Raw genomic sequence first — 23,695 nt, 5'->3', positions numbered from 1 at the left:
AAAAAAGGTTTGCCACTGGAGACTTGCTGATGTGTTGTATTCTCATGGAAAATTGAATCCAATCTGTGCTGGTGAGGCATTTTATGAATTTTGTGGTAGATTCATTTAAATATAAGTTTTCTATTGGTTTGAGATGAAAACAGTTTTACTGAAAACTGTTTATTTCATAAAGTATCTGACTCCAAACACTGTGCTTTGGAGAAAGAGGTTGTTTTTATTTGTTTATAGATCAACAAAATTTGAGAAGGCAATTTTGTGAATCATGCTGCATTTTATTGTTGCATTTGGGGATAAGAGCTTTCTCTTGTGTGGAGCAGAACACATTTTTTTTTATAGGATGAAGCTGGCTTTCTGAACAGCACTAAAACACAACCATAAGTTGCAGAATTCCAGGCTTAGTGCTAGTTTGTTGAAAATTTACCTCAATTTTCAGGAACACTTGGTAAGATAATGAGAAATATATCTTAATTTAAAAAAAGAAATAAATCATTAGTCAGTTATTTTGTTAGAGATTTACCGCTGATTTTATCCAGGCAGACTAAATACAGGTCTGGCTGTAGAGAAACTGCTCTTCCTTCCACCAATAATTTCCCAGCTCCTCCCACAATATATGAAGAAAAGAGCATTGGTTCATCACCCCTATCAGCTTGCAGCAGGATACCATCATTGCTGTAGAATAATACACATAAATTTGTAAATTATTTTAGCTATCTCAAGCTCTTACTAGGTGATCAGTTTTTGCCTCAGTCTGATATAAAGTGGGCCCCAAACGGATGTCTTACATAACATGGGTATTAACTCTTTCCTGACAAATGAGCAACAGACCACGCTATTTTTTTTTTTTTTTTTACATCATCAACAAGGTTAGTGGAAAGATTGCTTCCTCCTCAGTTGTGCAGAGAGAGCCACATCCTGTCTCAGTATTGCTCTTCTTTTTTATGACTTTATATTGGTTGGAGATGAAATGACCCCAATTTAGTGCCATGGCAAAGTTGTGATGTTTCTTTACTACATACTTTTTGGACCAGGAGACCTGATTCATATTTGTTTTCCTTAATATCATTTTGGATAGCTCTGAAGGAAAGCAATTAGTTTGTGTGACCCATTGATTTCCTGAGGCCATAGATTATTTCCATGTGTCCTAAATAGGGTGTAAGTTTCTTTGGAATGAAGACATGAAAAGGATGGGGAAATAGCAGAATCTCTAATAGAGCTGATGTGTTTTCTTATTGCTTTTCTTTGTGTGTTGTCATGGAGAATAGTCTGAGAGAGAGAGGCAGTGGTAGAATTTAAAAAAAAAAAAACAAAAAACAATAAGGGAAAAAAGAATACTCAGTGATTAGGCAGGAGTCTGGGATTATTCATGCCTGGTAAAGCCTCTCACAGGAGTGTTGTTCAGGTCATGTCAGACAGGCACTGGATAGGCACAGGACTGCGAGACGCGGCTCTGTGCCACGCTCTGCAGAGATCCCTGCTTCAGAGAGTTGTCGCTCTTGTAAATACTGGTGACAGTGGGCTCTTCTATCAACTTGCAGATGGTCTAGCTTTACTTACCTTTAATTTGCCTGTGAGAAGAGTCATCACATTTTTCAAGAGGGATATGAAATGGGGTTTTGTTTTCCTGAGAAGCTGTCTGGCGAGGCAGAGGGGCTACATTAGGGATGTTCATAGCGTAGCTCTGCAGCGGATCAGGTAGCTGGCGGCTTTGCATAGCAACATTGTGGCCAGCATATTAAATCATACGCCACTTTATGCTGCATTTGTCATCTGGGGGCTTCAAACCCTTCCTAAAAATAGAAAAAAGTGAATGCTTTAGTTCCCACGCTAGAGAAGGAAAGGTTGAGGCAAAGAGAAGTCAAGTACTTTGTCCACAATCACACAACCAACCAGTGTGTCTGGGGAGAATTTACTCCAAAAGCCGTACCTGCCATTTTCAATTACCTCCTTTTTTGTTCTGTGGTCCTCTCTTTTAGTTTTGTTTTCTATGTGTTTGTGCAGGATTAAATATATAGACTGCAAATGCATAAATAAATTCAATTGTGTTATTTTTGCAGTGACTAAAATGCCCATATATTTTGTATGATTTTTTTTTTTTATAAGAAATATTATGAAACTATTTAATAGGGAAAAAATACATGTTCTGCATTAAATAAAAAAGGCAAAAGTGAAGATAATTTTTTTTTTTTATTTTTCAGGATTTCTTAGAATTAGCTAAATGACTATCAGTAATTTAATCTCCCCATGTTTGTAAACCCTCCTTGTGGAGCCTAATGAAGCATTAAAATGCTGGAGTTTTAACTTCTATTTTTTAACTTCAAAACACAGAACACAATTTGGGCAAACACAGCAAAGTAGAAGCTGTCTGTGGATGTGAAACAGGAAGCAGTAGTAGATAGACATGTGTAATAGGGTTGTGTTTGCTCTTGCTCAACTAGATATACATCAATTTTAATTAACACGTTTTTTGCTTCAGCTGCTAACGTCCCTTCAGCAGTGAGTGGGTTATGTGTTTCCATCCTGCATATACCGCCAGCATCACCACCACGTCCTTCTCTAGCTTCCCCCTCCCCTTTCTACACAAATGTTGCAACACAATCTGAAATTTCCTCTTTTCTTTCCTTCCTGCATTTCTTACAGGTTCCTTTGCGTCAGAAGGCAAAAAAGAAAAGCCAAGGTAATGAGAGATTGTTTTTTCTTTTCTCTCCTGCATTCCTCTTTTGTTATTTTCTTAGTATGTCTTATTCTTGGGGGGGTGAGGATTTTGTACTGCTACTCATCTGGTGAAAAGCTGCTTTTTAACTCCATTGATTCTTACACCGATTCTGAGAAAAATGACAACGGGCTGTTCCTTTGGACTAAATCCTTGTGGTATGTTAATTGAATCAAAGCTGGAAATCAGTGAGGTAGAATCAGCTGCCTGCACAGACATACACACTAGTGGTTTTCATGTACTTGGCATAATAGTTTTCTCTATCTGACTTAGATGTATCCTTTTCAGTGCAGCTGTGTGAGGGAAAATGTGTGCATGCTTCTCTTAAAAGGATCAAAAGCTGTATTTTTAATTTACAAAAACTCGTGTATGGTTATCTTAGCATTAATTAGTATCTGCATTATCTATAGCTTACTGTTTAATTTCTGAACATCAGCAAGCCTTTCAAATGAATGTGTGTTACTGTCACAGCCATTATAAAACTGAATTACTTCTAAGTATATTTTAAGATATGCTTGGATGACTTGCTGAGGTTCCTAAGTAAGGATGATATCCTTAATTGGCAGCAACATCTTTCCTGGTAATGCAGTTTTAAGCAAGCACAACACTGTATTTTTAATGGCACAGGGTTCTTTATAATGAGCCGACGGAGGATATCATGCAAAGAGCTGGGGCAAGCCGATTGCCAAGGATGGCTCTACAAAAAGAAGGAAAAAGGAGCGTTCATTGGCAACAAATGGAAAAAGTTCTGGTGTGTGCTAAAGGAGTCATCGCTGTATTGGTACAGCAGTCAGCTGGTGAGTACAGCGTACAGGCAGCTCCGGGTGCCAGCATCTGCTGGGACTGAGAGAAGGGAACCTGGGGTCACAATTTAGGGGCACCCTGGACGAGTACAAGTAACTGGGTTTATTTCTCAGCCCTGACACTTCTTGTGAGCTGGGAAGTGTCTATATGAATTTGAAATATGCAGAAAACTGTATTTTCTAGTTCAGCAGGTACTTGTGAAATGTTAACCTGCTGTCTGTTTCATCCTGTAAAGAGCTGTTCTTTAAAGCCTCTGGTGGCATTTGAATTTGGGAAATGTTTTCCTGGGTATAGACAGTTTGCAAACACTTATTGTCAAAACTCAAAACAGGAATGTTTCTTCACTTATTATTAATTTAATTTAATTTAATTTTCAGTAGTGTCTCTCCTATTTCTCTTTCCTTCCCTTTCCACACTGGGATTATTCTGTTTGTCTGCTTTCTTTTTCTTTTTTATTCTATTTTTTTTTTTTTCCTTTCCTCCAAATAGTAGAAGTCAGCTGGCTTTACTCTGGGCTTGTTTGATTGGGCAGAGAGGGTATCTTGCCCATCCTAGGAAGATTCAGATATAGTTATATAGTTATTTCTTTCACTTTGCTGTCTGGCACTGCTACCTCTAAAAAGCTCTTATCACATTCAAATGATGGAGTGACAGATCTAAGAATTAGAGTGTGAAGAGAATTAGGGTATGCCAGCAAAAACATAGTTTGAAACTTAGCAACTTCAGTGTTGAATGGTGGATGGGCATGAGGTTCCTTAAATGCAAAGCAGCTGCTCTGGAAATCAGCATGTCACAGGCACAGCAAAGGATGAAAGATTAAAGGAACCCTTATTAATTCTTAGAGCATTTAAAAATATCAAGGGCAATCTGGATGATTTCCACTTGTTTATTTCCACTGCAGTAATCCCCATCAAAATTTTTGCTAACTTTTTTTAAGCCATTAAAAAATCGTTGTACCCTAAACAAAGCTTTACTCCTGTAGACTACTTCACATTCTTTCTTCAGTTGTGAGTGTTAGTGTTAGTGGTTTTTTGTGAGATGTTTATTTGCTTGTGTGTGTGAGAGAGATTTTTTTTGTTTGCTTTTTAAAAATCCAAATAAAAACTTTGACTGGTACTTCAAGATGATATTAACTATTTCTTCTTGGGGTAAAGGAAAGCAACTTTGCTAGTCTTGGGCTGTTGTTCTTTATGATGTTGTGTAGTCTGATATAGATTCCTTTCAAGACTGTCAAATACATGCATACTAGAAAGAAAATAAATAAAAATACTGGGGAAAAAAGTTTTGAAAAGGCACTTTTTTCCTTATACTTACAATATCTCTGCTTGAAAGACATGGTGAGGCAGTAATACAAATAAGCAGCATTAATACCTTGCAAAACCTTACTGGCTTTTTAAAATCTGTGTTTGCAGTGTGCTTCTGGCCAAGCAGTTTTAAGAAAGGTGAGCTGGCTGGCTGACATGAATTTTTAGACACAGAAAATATCAGAAAGGAATAATCCCAAGGAGTAATCAAGATGAGAGGAAATAAAAAAGGCAAGACTAGGAAAAGTTTGCCCCTGGGAAGAGAAGAGTGGTGGGGGAGAGGTGCAAATTCCTCCACTTCCTTCAGTTGTTCTGGCCAGGTTAAATTCCACTCCTGAGATCCAGAGAAACCATGATCATGCTGGTTCCAGTGCTTCTAGACAGCACTCACCCTTTTAGTCCATGCCTGCTTCCTGACTGTCACTGACTGCCCCCAAAAGAACAAGGCTGAAAAATAAGTGTCAGCCTCATTCCAGTTTATTTTATGTCCTCTGAAGAGCCAATGTGACTTCAAAATATTGTTGTCTTGTGTTAGCCCTGAGTTCTCACCTATCCCAGCTGTGCTTTAAGCATGCTAGCCAGTAGCACCCCTTTGCTTTCAACTTCTGTCAACTCTCACACATATTTTATGTTAAAAACTCATGGTTTCTTTGGGCAGCTTAAAGTGCAGCCTATTTATTTAATCTATTTAATGATAATGTAATAATATATAATATATAATATATAATATAATCTATTTAATTATAGATTCAATCAGTGTTTGCAGAATGTAAGTAACTGTGGGGTTTGGAAAGGAGGAGAGGCGTTCTTTGCTAAGGCCTGCTCTCTTAAATTCTTGAGACCAGAGGCATGCTCAGAGTTGTATGTGGGATCAATTAGACCCAGATATTTTCACTTCAATATTGATGAAGGAGAAATAGCAGTGACACATTGGCTTGCTTGCTTGACAAGTCTCTGGCCTGGCATTAGGACTGCCTGCACTTCCACTGTCTTCAGTAAAGTTAATCCTTGGTCCCAAGGGGGTGTACAAGATGACAGTCTCAAGTTCTGTTGAAACAGGAATCCTGCTTCTCAAGTGCCTGGGGCTTCCTGTGACCAGCCCTTTTACAGGGGCTGATGCCAAAGGTGCTGATGGAAGAGTGGGGCTGACATCAAAGGACCTGGGGCACGCTGAATACCTGTAGCTCTGCTTGACCAGTTTGGCTCTGGTGAGAAATGAGCTTGGTTTGTTTGTGGCTGTGTGAAAACCAGACACTGGCAACTGTAGCATAGCAACAGGGTGCTGGACCTTTTTTCTAATGGAGATGGAGAAAATAGAGAGTGGGTGGAATTTGTAGGGAACATGCATTATCCTGGATTTGGGTAGATAACCTCATCTGCATGTCATCTTCTTGGTCAAGTTGTCTTCATCTGCCTGTGGAGCTCTGGATGTTTCTGTCACTCAGGCTTAATTTTTCAAGCCACTCTGGTTCTGGGTCTCTCATGAGAGGCAGATTTGGATACATGATACAGGACATTTGTTGTGACATTTGCAGCTGATATTTCCTTCAATTTAACAAAAAATATTTTGTGAATGCCACAGCGCAAATGAGTAAAAAAAATAAATGGGTCAGCAGTAGCAGATCAGACACCCTAAGAGTTAAACTTCTCCTTCTGAAAGAAAGCCAGAGAACACAAGCAAATGTGAATAAATTTTTGATGAGTGATTTCAGCAGGCTTGTAGGCTGCCCTGGAACCTCTATCCACACAACCTTCTTCTTTCTATAAAATGTGAGGCAAGTAAACTTCTCTTTGCAGCACGGAAGCACTCCCAGTCTGGGGAGGGGAAGCTGTTTGGACTAGGAGGAAGCACGGAAGGGCTGGTTTTGCAATGAAAACACAGGACATGTCAGAAAATATATCTGGGTAGTCAAAATTTCTGGGTGCATTCAAGAACACCAGACTCCTTGGACAACTGCTTTTCATTAGTATTTGGGGTTTTTTTTGGTTTTTTTTTAATTTTTTTTTCTTTTTTTAGTACTGCTCGCTGTAGGCAGCTGCCTTGAAGACAAGTGTCAGTTTGTGATCCTGCCTGACCCTTTAGCTGTTTCAATTCTCATACTGAAACCCCAGAGGGAATTAGTACTCCTGCATAGGAAGAGGGGTGGTGGGGGAGGATTGTCACGTGTAATCCCAGGCTCCTGGCTCTTTGTGCTTGTTTCGACTGTGTTGGATAGTGTTGGCTGGAATGGGACAAAAGACTAAATGCCTCTGTCTGGTGGGTCTTTAGGGTAGCTTGACTGGTTTTCCACATAGAGTTGAAATAGATTTTTGTAGACTGTCTTAACGATGGTTGTCATGGGGATTCAGGCTGAAAAGAAATATAAATATAAAATTAAAGAGATGCAGTCTATGATCTACTGTCACTATTTATCTTTGTACTCTTTTTTTCCTCATTCACTGCATTTGCATTGGTCCTCACTCCAACAGCTTTGCTGGAAGCTGTGTAATTATGGTCTTTTAAAAGAAAAATCTTTTACCTTTGAGTTGTAATAGCTGCTTATGTGGATGAGAAAAAGCCATTGATGTCAGCTGATTGAGCTGAGAGGCTTAGGGACCTATGGCCCAATATCTTACACAATTTATTCACAGTTCTATAGGATGCCTCATTGGTGTACTTGCAAAAAAATAATAAAAAAAGACTAAAATGCTGAACTGCTCCTCCAACATCCATAGCGTCTTCTGGGGGCAGTGCTGAAACACTGATGAAGCCTTGAGGACTACCCTGATTTGCAGATTGGAGCTCTTCCACAATAACAAGATATTTCATTTTTTCTAGCACTGTTTTTTAAAATCTTGCTGCAACATTACACTCACTTTAAATGACTTACTAAATCTCCTAAAGCCACAACATTTAGATAACATATTGAGGCAAGCTCAAAAGGACATTAGCCTCTTTCATTGGATTCATGCATTGTGTTTCATAAACTATTCTTTTTTTTTGAGTGCAAAGCTTTTCCTGTGAAAAATGACTACTTTCTTTTTTTTCCACAAGAATTTGCAGAGACTGTTGTTATTAATGAAATTATTTTTCTACAACTTGGAATAGCAAAAGCACAGATTTATGTTAGGCTAACCTCCATAAAACCCACAAGAGATAACAGCTTATTCTTTTAAACATCCTGATTAAGTAGAAAACAGGTCAAGGTTCTTTGTATCTGAGTTTTTTAGGGCTATTTTACGGCTTCACATCAAAATCTGAAGGAATCTTGAATGAAACGTGTGAGTTAAATAATAGCATGCTAAAGCCATGTTAGAGATAACATTTTGGAAGAAAGAAAGCACTTAGGATTTCTATAAGCTTTAAATGTTTTAAGATGTCATTTTTATCCCAAGAATGACTGAAAAGATGACTTCCACATGTTCTGTTCCTAGGATTTATTTGGAATTCTATTTGCTGACTGAAATAACACCCTTAAGATTTTTTAGTGACTTCTTTTTTTTTTTCCCTTTCTTTTTTTCCTGATAATTATGAAGTTACATACCCCATCAAACTCCTCTTTTCTGTTACATAGATGGCACATTTTAGATGTGAACAAATAGTGTATTTCACTCATACATAAAATGAAACATAATTTTTTCTTTAAATGAACAAGTATGAAATCACAGACAGAATTAGTTTAAATTCTGAATGCATTGAGAGCGAATGTGTATGTGAGAACACAATCATTTACCAACTGGAACAGGCCAAATACTGCATAAGAAATAGGGGGGTTTTCTGTTGTACAATTGTTAGAATTAAAGTACTGAAATCAAGGCCTACAGACTTATAGCCATTTGTAATTTAGAGGGTGCTCTCCTAGTTTAGATAGAGGAATCTATTTTAATCTAATCTAAATTACTGATGGATTATGACAATGGTTCAAGTCCAAGTTCCATTTCTGGGTGGGAGTGTTCCAGGTGAGTGCCTCCCCACTGGCTTATGGGTGCTGGTAATTCACTAGGCCAATACAAAATCCAAACACTCAAATACTTTTGTACATTGACAGTAGAGACAGTGACTTATCTAATGGCATTTCATGCACTTAATCCCCTCAGGAGTGCTTTTGCAGCACTCTAGACTGCTTATAGGGTGCAGTCTAGACCAATGGCCACTGCACTGATAGACAGAATTGGCTGAGCTGTAACTGCAGTCAAAACATGGAAGAAAGGCCAAACCTGTCCCAGACCCAAGTCACCCACTCACCCACCTGATGGCTTACCCAGCTCAGGCCACAGATTTATTGCTGCGTGGGTACCTGGGTATATTCCTTCACCCAGGGTCTCATGGATAACTTTTTCTTAAACTGGTAGTATGGATTTTTACTACAGAGAAGCAACTGGCATTGTATGCATTTCTCATCCAGCAGTGTGTGCAAAAGTGATTGCTGTACCTCATGGACAGCTTTTTTGAGTTTGGTTCATGGTATTCTCAAATTTGTCTTGGGAACTAAACAGGAATTTTGATGTTCCAGATTCAGTAAGTGATCATCTTTTTGGAACAGAAATGCTGGATAATACAGTCTCTAGCTTTAGTACAGTGCAGCCCAAAAATAGTGCTCCTTCATTACTCACCAGTATTTATTTGCTCATCCCTATATATTTAACATACTGTGCATCTGGGATGCTAATACTAGTTAGTTGTCATTTTGTCACAATGACTTTAAGCTTATGAAATTTCAACCCGTGGAATGGAAACAAAAGCTCTCCAAGCTAGTCACTAAACAAGTTTTACAGATACAAATGCAATCAGAGAGTGTTAAAAGCCCACAGCAGCAAATAAACACTTTTTCATACAAATATTACAAAATGAAACTTCTTCAGCTCCCATGTAAAAAATCTTTTTTTTTCCTCCTGTACTGAAGTAAGGAAAACCCCTTCCACTGATGCTGTGTCTGTGTCTTGGAGCAGCAAAACTGTTTATTGGTGATGATGTGAAATATAAACTCCTCACATGAATGTTTAATACATGTAAATGATAGGAATGATGATTAGGTCATGATTTATTGTATGCCAAGATATACAGATATGAGGGGAAGCCACCCAGTGAAGTAAGCATTCTGTATCAATATTTCAGTTCTTGGAGATTCATACTTCCAAGCATTAAAACTCAAAGACTTGTCTTGATGAACATCTTTTTACAGTCTGATAATATTCATGCATAATGAGACTTGAGATACTGTCAGTCATCTTCATCTGTCCTCTGCCTTTGTAATTGCTGTGTGTATTTTATCTGCTTTTAACTCAGTGTACACTTTCAGAATTTTAATGTGTCTACTAGCAATGGCTGGGAGCAGCAAAAATGTAATTCAGGAATGAGAACTCTGTGTTTTGGAAAGTGCCTTTTTTTTCCCTGATATTATGTCCTACAGACTTGTCTACATTACATATTCATCTCATCTTAGGAGCATCTAATCTTATTGCAGATGGCCAGGTGTATGGAATAGATGTAGTAAGGAAGATCCTTCTGCCTCAGATGTTTCAGGCAGCACAAACAGGGATTTGAGGCTTGTCACTTCAGTTTTTCAGCTCTGACTCAGAGTCCTGCTGACTGAGAGCAGAGACGTCAATGCTCAGTGAAGCTCCTTGCATGCAGAAAGGGCTGACTGTATATAAACAGGGTACTGTGAATCTCAATGTCTGCCTGGATATTGCTACCTCTTGTACCATGCCTGCAACTTTCTGGGGGTAGTGATAGCTGGGTGACCAAAGCCCTCCGAGGCAGGTCTGCAGTGTTTAATCACAGAACTCAGCTGCGTGGGACAATCCCCTTGCACCTTGTGGCATGGGAGCAGCCGGCACTGCCTCTGCCTCGCTTGCCCTGCAAAATGGTCCATGCTGCAATTACACAGGGGACACCCTCCTCCATTTCTACTTGGAATCATCTTGGGGCACTTCTGAATTGTATTTTTCAGCTACACATAATTCATTTTATATGTTGCTGTTACATGTCTGTGTAAGATACTCACATGCTGTATCATGGCACAAACACACCTTTGAGGTTGGTGCCATCCAGACCTGAACAGATTATATAACACTTTTTCATCCTTACTAGTCAACAAAATCTATGCTTACACTCTGCCACTTGCACCAAGACGAGTGGTGGCTTTCTAGCATCCTGGATTTGCACAAATATAGCTGGTATAGAAATATTTCATCAGGCGTTAATCTGTCCCCATGGTGATGAGCATATATTTTCACAGTATAAAAAGCTGCCAAAAACAAGCACTTGCATGTTGAATGTTATTCAGCATTGGAATCTACTAGTTTACTGGTTGGTTGATGTGGTGATATTTAATTTTTTTTCTTATATGGAAGGCTGAAAAAGCAGAAGGATTCATAAGACTTCCAGACTTCAGTGTGGATCGAGCAATTGAATGCAAAAAAAAGCAGTAAGTTTATCTCTTGTTCCCAGTTTTGCATGATTTTTACAACATTGCAAGGAATGAGTCTCAGTAGTCTTTGACAGTGAAGCTGTGGGGAGTTCTTTTGTGTTGTATAAATAATGAGATATTAATTGAGCTACTGAAAGAAAACCATATTGCAAAAATATTTTTGAAAAATCTGTACCAGATGTGCTTTGCTAAAACCACAAACAAAAAAAACCCAAACAGATGAGTGTTCCAAATGCTTTCTTTTTCTTCTTTTTTTTTTTTTTTCATTTGCTGGTTATGAGTAGACTGTCGTTCTCAGATGCTCCCTCTTAGTGAGGAGGTCAGCAGTGGTACAAGTAATGCCACATCCCTCCAAGCCTGGACTATTTTTTAGGCTGCTGTGATGCAACTGAGCTTGGGCTGTGCTTGGGGCCTTTGGTTGTGCAGGAATAAATACTTTCTTTAGCAGGGTGCACATTTAAAAATACTCTCTCCAAACTCCATATACAGAACTGACTTCCATCTCCTTCTGAGTACACTTCAAAGGTTTGGAGGGGTGTTGCTGTTGCTCAAAGTTATAAAGTGCAGCATGGTTTTAATTGTGTCCCTCAAGAGAAAACCTTCATTCTTCTCATGGAGAAGTCAGAAGAGCCAGTCACTGTTCACCCACTGTGTGCTGCTTGTGATGTTACTGTGTCACATGTCCCTTCCCTCAGCCATCAGTTTTCCATGCTTTGGGGTCTTAGCCTGATTGACCACAGCACACAGAAGCTGTTTCATGTCTTGTGTCACTACTGGTGCTTTCTTCCAGCATTTTTCAAGTTTGCTTTACATCTTAGAGTCGGAGGAAGCAAAACTACACATAGTATTTGGGGTATGAGAAGGCAACAGAATTATGTAATGAAATAATGGAAGACTTTGTTTTATTCTTTATTCCTTCCCTTTTAGTTCCTGTAGTTTATACTCTCTGAATAGTGTGTGGCCTAGGAAATGAGATAAAAATAGACTAGAGTTTTAAAGAAAGAGCTGTATTGATGGACAAGCTAATCTGGATTAATACAGTGGAGTGAATAAATATTTTAAATAATTCATTCAGCTATTATTTTTTCTTTCTTATGGAAATTATTTTTCTTCACATCTCTTTTTTTTTTTTTTTCTTTTCCTAAAGTGCTATTAAGATCAGCCACCCACAGATCAAGACATTTTATTTTGCGGCAGAAAATGTTCTGGAAATGAACACGTAAGTAGGAGCGACTGGTCATGTTTCATCCTGTCTCATGCCTGAGAACACCCTTTGAAAGTTCATTTTTTCACTGTCAAGCAGTCGTTGACAAAGTTATTTGGGGAATTACGGAGTCTAATTTTTCTGGTCGCTAAATGGAAGAAAACTATTGCTCTTTTTTCACTAATTATGATTGAAATCAGAATTGCATAGTTAGGCAAATTTTGGTGCTAATCTTCCCAGCATTTGCTGGTATAACTCCCTTTCTGTTAGAGTGGTGCTAAGATTTGATAGCAAGTACAGCGCCTGGGAAGAAATGAGGGGAGAAAGGACAGAGAGGGAAAAGCTCCAGAAGTGATCTAGGACTAGAATATAACAGTTTCTGATTTCAGAGTATCATATCAGCTAACAAGGAGGGTTAGAGGGATAGAAAGGTCTGTTTCCTTTGTGTAAATTAGCACTAACTTCAGCATCAAGCTGTGCTGTAGTTGAATGATCCTCATGGCAGTTCAGACATTTTCATTCCACAAATATCCAGAAGATTAACAAATAGTTCTCGATGGAAGAAGTAAAAATGGATATCAATGCTGCCATTTTCGAAACCACTGAGCTATCAGAAAGATATTATTTTCTACTAATCCAAATTTGGCTGATTTAGATATATCTCATGTCTTTGCCCTTTTTATGTCAGATCACAGTCTGTTCTCTGTGCTATTGCATTAAATGGCCAAATACTGGATATAAAGCAGTACAATTTAAATGGGAATAGAGCTCCCATTTATACAATAGTCAGGTCAGGATTTTAATCATGGCTCTACTGGTGATCTTTGTGTGATTTTTCACAGGGCAATGACTACTCATTGCCTCTATAAATGAGAGACCTCATACCTATTTACCACAATAGGAAAAGAGAGAGGTTGAGAGAATGTGTGTGACCTTCTGAAAGATGTATAGATACAGAAATGTACAATATTACAGTAGTGTATGTACATAGGTATGTATTAATAAATCTGTACTGTACAGATGCCTACAAGTAAATATAGATGAAAAAAATCTGTTGCCATTTGCAAGCTGGAGCAGCATGGAGCATTCTGGTGGGGAGATAACCATCCATTTCAGTGTTCCTGCATTTCCCACCAGAGCTCCTGAATGGAGTGACAAGATCCTGAGGCAGATTGGATGAGGATGACTGAGAATGAGGGACAGCTGGACAGGAATATTTCAGTAGAGAGGGTAACCCTGGTAAAGAGAGAAGAGATGGAAGGACGTATGGAGAAGGAAATTAGAGCTAATGGAGGATATTAGTAAGTGCTAACAGCCAGTTTGGAGCCCAGCTGGAAATTCTCATGTGAAAAATGCTTGGTCTCCTGTGAGTCAGTGATTGAAATCTAAGCAGGTGTCTCAGCTCTTATGCCCCTGGAATGATTTTGTTCAAACTCCACTTCTTGATTAAATTTCATTTTGGCTTAAAGCTAGGTAGCCTAATGTTAGAGCAGCCTGCACTATGCTGTACTAGCCCCCCACTGTTGTAACTGATGATGTTTTCCTTGGCAAAGACCAAAATACATGCATTTAATACATAAAGTACACGCATACTCACGCATATGTTGAAACAGACTAAAAGACATCTGTTCTCTTGGCTCCAGTCCTGCAAATGCACGTGTGAATGGTTCCACTGAACTCACTGGAGCATTTGTGTGTGTCAAGTTACTAGTGTGCATAAATGCTTGATGGATCATGACCTTTTGTTACTCTTCATGCGTACATCGACATATGCATATACCTGCACATATATCTCTATTAAATCAACAGTAGATTTATTAACAAAGTCATTTATTTCACTAATTTATCATGTATTTGCTATTGTCATGCACACATGAAAAGTAAAGCCATGCATTTAGCTGGCCAGTTGTACATAGTTATTAGAGACTTGTCTGCCCTTGTCATTAATGAAGACATAGAAATTTTTTAGCAAATCTTTTCCTTGTTAAAGTGGATTTTCATTTAAAAAAATCATTCTGTTAGGATTAGCTGTCAGAAAATAGTCAATGGACCACTCTTAAAGAAATGAAACTTTGTTTTTCTGATGTCTTTGTAACTCTATTGCTCAGACTGCAGTCTAAAAGTGCAGTTACTTTGATGCTGATCTTAATATCAAATTCCCTGTTGCTTTAGTAGAACCAAAATCAAACAAAATGGTTTTTTTTCCTGGTAATTAATTCCTGCCCTTCATACTTTCTCTAGATACGCCTTGAGTTTTAATCTTAAAAGCTTGAGCCTTTTCAGTTGTTATTTACTTAAAATGTGGATACATCTGACTGAACTACAGGCAAACATAATATACAAAATTATGACTAGGGAATGTTTCTAGCACCATAAAGAGTGCAGCTACCTAGGAAGATAAGTGAAAAACACCCCAGTTATAGCATAAACCAACACAGGAAGTGAGACTTACTAAAACCAAAAGTACATAGCGAGTTGAAAAATGTGATATGTTATGATCAAAAACTTTGGTTTCAAGTGGTGCAGACTGTGCTGCAATAGTTTTGGCCAGGGCAGCTGATATCGTCTTCTGAAGCTCCCATGCCTGTTTCTTCCTCTCAGGTGAAAGATGACACCTCAACAGCTGGACGAATTCACTGACACGGTGTTACAGCACAAAAACTTGTTCTTTAGCTTACACAAATGTAACTACTGGGTCATCAGTAGTACATTTCTTTCAGTATCAAGGAAAAATGTCCCAGGCAACTAATCCTCTTCACTACAGGGAATATTAAAACAGAGTTCACTGGTGCCTTTCTAGAAGATGATTGAAGAAATAGAAACTTTGTCATTTAGTTGTCAGGCTGATGAAAACAGATGTGGTGATGCAGAAAACAGCTGAAAGGAGCAAAACTCAGTCTGAAGAGCATGTGAGTGTCCCTGACTCTGTGTTCCCTCTGCTTCAAACACAGGTGGCTAAGTAAGCTGGGAATGGCTGTAGACCCTCAGGCACCAAACAGGAAGAACGAAGAAGGTATGTTCCTAACTGGTTTCAGTGTATAACTACATTGTGTTCGCTATAGTTTTTGCTTGGCCAAATTTTTGTCATGTATTTTGTTTCTTTTGAACTGTCATCTTGGGTCTGCCTGCTGCCTGAGCTCAGAGAAACCACATTGTCACGGTACAGAGTAACCACAGGAAAAGAAAAAAATGGTGAGAAACAGTGTCAGTGAGAGACACTCACAGGTGATCTTGTGAGAGGTGTGTAACTACTTTCTGGCAGTTTGCTGGCTTGCTGAGCCTACCTAGTGTGAAGAGGAAAGCTGTGCTGCTCTGGGTTTTGAGCTGGTGATTGTGCTGCAGCATGGCAGCTTGCAGGCCCAGGAGCACCTTGTGCTCCGCGGACCCATCCGTACTGTATCCTCCAGTCCTGGGGGTTCCAACAACTGCAGTGCTGGGGGATGAGGGGGTGGTACTGCTCTTCTAGAGCCTACAATTTGTTTCAGAGCCAAGCCCTAGTTCATTATGGGATGAAAAACTTTAAAATTCCTAAACAATTTATTTCTTTATCTTAATTTGCACACTGACCTAATATAACTCTTTGGTGGGAGTATACCAGTACTCAAATCACAAATCTGGGCAGAGGGGCTGGTTTAGAGTGAGAAATGTTCTGAGTAACATTATGTTACCGAACCAGGAACAGACTCTAACCTGAGGAATCTGTGTCATCATCTGAGCATTTAAGTCTCCATTTTTAGAGTATTGGTACCCAGTGCCCTTTCTGGAATTGCTGAGCTTGTGAAGGAGCTGTCATTATGAAGAAGAAACTGGTATTTGCAGTTGTATGAACACTTAGGTGATGCAGCCTGTTTTGTCTAAACAATGAAGTGTTCCTCTCTGCAGCCCTCCTGCTTTATCACAAAATTCAAGATTGTGGTTTATGTCCAGGCTTGAGACATGTAATTACATATTGATTAATTTGATCTGGCTCCATTTATGCTCTACCATAAAAAGCAGCTTTGGTTTTGGTAAACACAGATGCTACTGATTCCTGGAGAATTCAGCAAGTCTCATTAGTTTCTTTGTTTACAGTTCACATTTGTTTCTTGTCAGGAAACTTGTTAACTTGCACACCATCTAATTCTTCCTGCCTGTATCCTGTCTGAAGCCAACTTTATCAAAATACTTTAGGATAAAGGGCTATACTGAATATTAGGTTGTGTAGAAGAACTGCAAGATACTTGTACTCAGGAAGGAAGTGTGCAAATATATTGTCCATCTTTTAATGAAAAGAAGAGTTTAATGGAAAATGGGAATGGCCAAATTTTTTTACATTAAACCAATTTTTTTAAACCTCAATAAAACATGATACTGGTTGTATTGGTTGAATCAATAATTATGAAGCAATGAAAAATGAGTTATTCCACCAATCTTAATCTAAAAACCAGAAGTCCATAAGATATAAAATAATACACTCAATAACCTCTGCAACAGGTTGTCTAATAACTTTGCAATAACGTAACATAGCCAATATCTTCAGCTTTTAAGGGCAGTCACCTGTTTCCCCCTCAGAAAAAGGACTTCTGATTTCGGTATCAAACACCTTCTTGTCTTTTCAAGCATTTTGTCGCAGGTGATCCAGCAGCTGCCTTCGGTGTGGGTGCAGCACCCACTGGTGCCTGGGTGAACACGTCCTTACAGAAGCAATGCTATGTTTCATAAAAACACTGTCACTACCCACAGTCACTTCTGTTCCTGCTGACCAGTTCCTGCTCTCTGTATCGCACACCATAATTCTTCAGAAGTATTGCCTCTTTTTATGGCATTTCTTGTGTATTCAGATACTTTCTGTGCATTTTAATGCACCCCCCCATCGCCATTTGCCTGTTTAGAGTATCAGAAACAGCTGTTGAATCTTTTTCAGTTCTTCTGTGTGCCTAAAAGGGGAGCTGTAGAAAGCAAAAGCTTTTTACTGAGTTACTCAAAAAGGCATGAACAGAGTCTTAGAAATTTATATAGGTCTTGTTGCAGCCAGTTTCAGTTCTTTATGCTTAGATGTGCCAGCAGATGTTTCCAGTAAACAGAACAGCATCTACACTACTCAAAATCCTATGGTTCTGCAAAGAGTACAGAGAGAAACAATAATGAGCCTCTTCAAGTTTCTCTTTGCTAACATGTTAGAAAATTCTCTCTCATGCACAAAATTCTTCTCTTACAATGTTATTCCCCTCACTCTGTGCTTATTAACACCCACCCTCCCCCAAAAATGACATGCAGAAAAATAAAGTGTGTGGGTATTAAACGAGCTAATTTTAAATGAAATAATCTCAGGTGACTGTCCAGAGACCATGCTAACCAACTGCTTTCTAGCGATGTGAGCCCCTGAAGTCCAGCTGTGATGAGGAATCAGAACTGGACTTGAGTAGCCCCTGCTCTCTGGGTCAGAGCTGGACAGAGGCTCTTCGACAGCACAGGCTGCTGAGTGCTTGTGGCCAGCAAAGGGCAGCGCTGGATCCCATGGACACCACAGGGGCAGCCTCTGTTCTGTGACCCTTGGCACTCAAGTTGTCCTCATCAGGCTCTGACTTTGTCTTTGTCATTGCAAACTCCCATGTCCCCAGTTCAGTGGGGTGGGGATGAGTGCTGTCACCCTGCACAGGTGGTGCAGGGCAGGATGCAAGCACTTGCTCCTGTAAAGGTTGCATTTGTGTTGGGAGATTTAGAAAAACTGATCTTTGTGGCCTTTAAGTGCACAAAGAGGATGCGTAAGAAAGATGGGGGCAAACATTTTAGCAGGGTATACTGAACAAGGGGTAATGGTTTTACACTGAGGTCTAGTTTAGACTAGATACAAAGATGTGATTTTTTTACCATGAGGTTGGCAAAACACTGAAACTGGTGGCACAGAGATGGGGCAGAAGTTCCATCCCTGGAAACATTCAGGGTCAGGCTGGACAAGGCTCCAAGCAGTTTGTCTAGCTGACAGTGTCCTTGCTCATTACAGAGATGTTGGACTATGTGACCTTTTAATGTCCCTCCCAAACCAAACTATTCTATGATCTTGTCCAGTGTTTACTATTGCCAGGTCCTGGGCATAAGAACCAGCAACATTCTGCCTCCCTGTTTCTGCGTCTAATTTTATCAATGATTATCAATTATTTAATCTACCTTTAAACAAATTTGTGGGAAATGTTTTCACCTGCTGCACAGATAGTTGAAATAACAGGATGACTGCCTCTGCCACATGTCAGTGAGTTCGAACTCCTATGAGTTTGTTTAAAAAAAAAAAAAAAAAAAAGAGACAAGTAGGGTATTCCTAGGGTATTCCTAGAGTACTGTGTTTACTTTTGGTATTACTTCTTCATATGTACTGCCATGCTGTATGGTGTGTCTATATGCGTTACCATGTGTGACAAAAGACTCTCACAAGGCTGCTCTATAGTTTTCAAAGCATTATGTGAACAAGCTTTTTATTCCAAAATTGCAGCCAAAGCCCCAGTGCCTGTTGCTAGCTCCAGGAAAACTTATTGGTTACAGAATTAAGGGATTGTCTGTGCTTCTTGCAACAGCTCTCCAGCATTATCACAAGTGGATTAGGAGACACCAACTTGTTAAAGTGTAGTCCTAAATCCAGACCACCCTCCTTGGTGATCTTTGGTTGCCACAGTGCTGCAAAGAATAATATGTTGGTCTAACTCTTTATTTTTGCTCATTTTCCATGTCTGCCTCAGAATGCTACAGTGAAAGTGAACATGATGATCCAGACATCACAGACACGCCACCTCCTCCCTACACAGTCCAGACCCCACCACCTCCTTCGGTAAGTGCTCAGTTATTACCTTGTTTCTTGTTGCAAGCAGGTTGAAACAAAACCCTCCTGAGGTGGTGGACCACTAGGAATAACCTAAAACATTGTGTGGAAGTGTCCACGCGGTGTTCCTGTGAAACAGGGAGACAGACTGCCCTCCCCGTGGCAGAGCACACAGCTGGCACATCCTGCACCGCAGGGAGATTTGCACTGTAAAAGATCAGCTCCTTCCTATTTATCTTGCTGGATAAAAGAAGGTGTCGTTCTACCTCATAGAAAAACTCTTTCTTTACAAGATTTTTAACACACTGCTAACAGCTGTTTTTTCGTACTCTTTTTTCTCTTTTTTTTCAAAATCCATCCTGAAACCTCTCTCTTTTTGTGACCTTGGTAGCATATTTAACAGCTTCGTATTTATTTATTTGAGTGGGCTGTTTTTGAGACTGCTGAATTAGAAGCTGCTTTTGTGGCAGTGAAGTGAAGGGAAAGAGGCCTCTTCACACAGAAATAAAAATCTGTTTTTTTCCTTCTACCTCTGAAAAATAGACTATGAAAAAAGATAATAGGCATGCTTCCAAAATCTATGTAGCATATCATCCCAGAATATTCCTTCCTGTCTCACTTCATTTCATAAATTAAAATAAGCACTCTGAACCCTCATGAGTCTAATCAAATTGGCTTGCCTAATTATTATCTACTTCTTGCCCTATTAATCCTGTTTCTATATAATTGTTTTTCCCAGTGATCTCATTGCCCTTATATGTGATTTAAATGGATATTTAAAAAAATCTTCTAATTTAAAAAAATTTTTTCCACTTTTAATTTTTTTTTTAAATAAAGAAAGAAAAGTTGTTAATTTGCTATGACAGGTAGCTTCACTAGTAGTTTTAGGGTGGTTTTTTTCCCTCTCTTTGCGGCCTTTAAAAGAAAAGTTTATTTTGTAGTAGAAGTCAAGAAGAGCTGCTGCAAGTAGCACAGGCAATCTCTTGATGTTTGTAACCAGTAAGTTTTCCTGGAGCTAGCAACAGGCATTGGGGCTTTGGCTGCAATTTTGGAGTAAACAGATTGCTCATATGATGCTTTGGAAACTATAGAGCAGCCTTGTGAGAGTCTTTTGTCACTGCATTTTTAATTTTTTTAATTTTTCCCCTTAAAATAGAAAGTCAAATTTACTTAATTCTGTTTTTAGAAATGAGTGATCTGGTTTGGGTTGGTAATAAGGAATCCTGATTCAAGCCTTTCCCTTCACTACATGAAAGTTAACACTGAGAGGTGTGCAGTAATGTACTTAGTACTAAATATTCTTGTGGCATCTCATGGAAGGGAAGTGTGTGCTCTCTTACTGTTGTGGTACAAGTTCCTCTGTGGCACACTGAAATGACACTCAGTAGCTGGGGTGGGCACAGAAGCAGCGAAGCAGGAGCAAATCTGAAATATACAGATGAGCTAGAGAAGCTTGTGCAATCACAGGCATTAATAAAAGGAGATGTTATGGACAGAGTTGCCTGTCTGGCCCTCTCTAAGTAGCTCACATATAGATGGGAGCACATGTCACACAGTCAACCACTCGCCTCCCTCATTTTCAGTCAGATAAGTCAGTCTTCACTTCCTCTCCTGAAACGTGTGACGTTTATCACCACATCAATCCGCCTGGCACGCGGGGGTGTGAGGCGCTCACTGCTGTAGAATGTGGCTCTTTATTGCCTGTATTAACTGGAAATGAAATGTGGCTGAGTGGCTATAAATATCAGAGGAGAGAAGAACTTTGGCAATATGTCTCCTGCAGCTATTCAGGGCCATGGGTCAGTTAATGAAGCGTCTTTAATTTTATACCTCAGTGGCTTGCCTTTAGGATATGTAGATGTGTTTTCCGTCTGCTCACCTCTGAGTGAATGCCTGCATTTTTCCAGATGATGAGTTTTAAACAGGTGCTGGTTTTAGTTTTCTGTTTTTTCTGGTTTCCTGCTGCCTGTTGGTCTGTTGCTGCAAAGGTCATCTCCGGCTGTCTCCTTCCCATATGCTCCTCTGGAGTGCTGGCCTCCGCGTTTTGGCAGGGAACACATGGGAGGCAGGCAGTGGTGCAGATGCTGAGGGATCCTGGTTTCTCAAGCTTTCTCTTAAAGGGAATCTTCCCTTCAGCCTTTACCTTTGTCAGCTGATTTCCCAATTCTTCCTATCCTTTAAAATCCCTTCACTTGTGGACAAAGGTTAGTGTCTCCTGAACAAAGGTGTCATCTTTTCACCCCAGAACTGGCCACTGGAGCTGGCCACTCCATTTGCTGTGGGTCTGCCCCATGCTCAGCTTGCTTATATAGTGAGTAGGAACAGCTCTGTTTGACTACAAGTCAGAGTCTTCTTTTAAATACCGTATTTAATACCTCTTTCACTTCTGGACAAGTGCTGAAACAAGAAAAACATTGGAAGGATTGGGAAAGTGCAGCTTCTACTAAAAATTCTAGATTTGCAGCCTGTGGTTTTCTCAGGGAAGGCTGGTTAAACACAGCTCTCTGCCTGTTTATTTGTTGCAGAGTTCTTGAACCAAGCTGTGAAGTCTCAAAAATGTGGTGGATTTGGGTTCATATTCTGTGGGTGCAGCACTTGGCCTATTTCAGTTTTCTCAGATTGCTGCTGGAAGTGACACTTATCCTGTAAACTCAGCTCAGTGTCAAGGATGCCACAGGCATTGACTGGAGTTAATTTCTTGTGGGGGTTCCAGTTGTTGGTTTCTCTAGGTCTGGATTGAAGGCACTTGAGACAGTAGTTCATGCTCGGGCTCAAGTGTTTATTATTTCTTATCTGAAAAACAGTCTCACTACTGTGAGTTTGGCAGCTTTTCATTAGAAGGCACAACATGGCTAACAGTCTCTTGTTACAAGGTCTTTTAAGACTAAACTATCCAATTAAGAACTGACACCTAGATTATTTTCCCTTTTAACCCAATAATTGATCCCAAGGAGCCTGCAATGCGGACTTTTCTGCCCAATTACAAAATGCCACTCAAACCCAGGAAGAAGGACGAAGAAGAAGCATGAAGAAGAAACTCAGGACAACACCCTGTGCCCTCCATCTTGCTTCCATCTACAACATACTAAAAATCCCAAAACCCAAATTTCTCACCAAGTGATACACCTACACTACTCTCTATAATCTATTTCACACTTTTGTGGATTCTAATTTATCTTGAAGTCTAGGAAACTTTCTCCATGAATGAGGGTCAAAGTCAGTGCTCCCCTGGGGGTCAGGGCACCCCAGAGCAAACAGAGAAACGTTCTCAGTGCCCTGGGTTTCCACAATTTATTTTTATTATTTTAAGCAGAAAGGCCTCCAAACTTCTTGACATCAACTCCAAAAAAAAAAACCCCTATTATTCTGGATACTAATAGAAACCCAGGTGTAGGCTTTGTTACATTTTAGAGCAGCAAACACTTTGCTGTACTTCTAGCACCAAGTTTGTACTTGCTGTTCTATTCTCTGCTGGCTCAAACCATTTTGAAATTTGCAGAAGAAAAAAGTAGTGATCATGAGGTTCCATGTGTATGTGTGAGTTTGTGTACTGTGGAGGAAAAAAGTAAGTGAGGAACAAGTAAATTATAACATCTGTAGGACAAAAGTTAAACTGACCACCTGCATTAATTTGTCCACGTGTGAATGGATACGTTAAAAAATCAGCAGATGTGTTAAGACAATAGATTGCAGCAGCAGCCAAAAAAGGAGTTGAAGAGTTTCATGGTCATAATTTGTCTCTAAAAAATATCTAGAGACTCATTAATCTCCAGTAAAATTCTTACTATCTGCTTTTTAAAACATGGAAATTTATTATATGGATGATTGCAAAACTTCCAGAGGAGCCACTAAAATAAGTTAGGTAAACAATTTTTATGCCAAAGAAAAAACAAAACACAACACATATGCAGAGAAAAAGAAACATCTTCTGGCAGTCATATTTATTCTCACTCATATTTTTTAATTAACACACAATGCAAATGAAAATAAAAACATATTCCCCTCAGTGAGGCACATCCTTCATTTCAATAACACTTTTTTTTTTTTTTTTTGTATAGACAAATGCCAGAAAAATAGAGGTGAGATCTAATATCTTCCTGTTCCAGCTTTGAACAGCTGAAATTAGACCATCTACAACATTTGGGCAAGAGCTCTTACTGTTTGGTTGCTGTGCTTGACTTTATAAACGCTTCAACAACTTGTCTTTGTGGTAGGAGCTCTTAGATGAAATGCTTCATATCACCTCTGTTCCCAAGGGCATTTTTGGCACTCCTAGTTTACTACATCATCTCTTTTGCTTGAAGATGCATATGTGAAGGTTTCTATTTTAGAAATAAAAACACACCTGAAGCACAGTGCTGTAGTTTTCATAGGGGAATATAAATGTCTGGGTCCTGCAATCTTTGGCACGGTGGTGTAGGAATCATGAAAGGACCAGAGAGCATGTCTTATGAGGAATGGCTGGGAGCT

At 39.4% G+C, this 23,695-nt stretch overlaps 1 protein-coding gene across 3 annotated transcripts in view; it reads left to right on the top strand.

The window, feature by feature from the left end:
* Positions 1-2,743: 2,743 nt before the first annotated feature.
* Positions 2,744-23,695, top strand: part of IPCEF1 (interaction protein for cytohesin exchange factors 1) — a 39,802-nt gene continuing 18,850 nt past the window's right edge. For all 3 annotated transcript variants that reach the window (XR_005955353.1, XM_041469845.1, XM_041469844.1), the window contains exons 1-6: positions 2,744-2,868; positions 3,338-3,507; positions 11,155-11,228; positions 12,379-12,450; positions 15,387-15,448; positions 19,146-19,234. Coding sequence is in view for 2 of the 3 variants with exons in the window: in XM_041469845.1 (XP_041325779.1) it covers positions 2,832-2,868; positions 3,338-3,507; positions 11,155-11,228; positions 12,379-12,450; positions 15,387-15,448; positions 19,146-19,234 (504 nt within the window). In the remaining variant the exon portion in view is untranslated. The remainder of the gene's footprint in view (positions 2,869-3,337; positions 3,508-11,154; positions 11,229-12,378; positions 12,451-15,386; positions 15,449-19,145; positions 19,235-23,695) is intronic.

The sequence above is a fragment of the Pyrgilauda ruficollis genome, unplaced genomic scaffold (assembly GCF_017590135.1).
Source record: "Pyrgilauda ruficollis isolate IOZ18807 unplaced genomic scaffold, ASM1759013v1 scaffold24, whole genome shotgun sequence".
In the NCBI taxonomy this organism is placed as follows: domain Eukaryota; kingdom Metazoa; phylum Chordata; class Aves; order Passeriformes; family Passeridae; genus Pyrgilauda; species Pyrgilauda ruficollis.
Note: the sequence above shows the minus strand (reverse complement) of the source record. Positions and strands in the feature narration are given on the sequence as shown.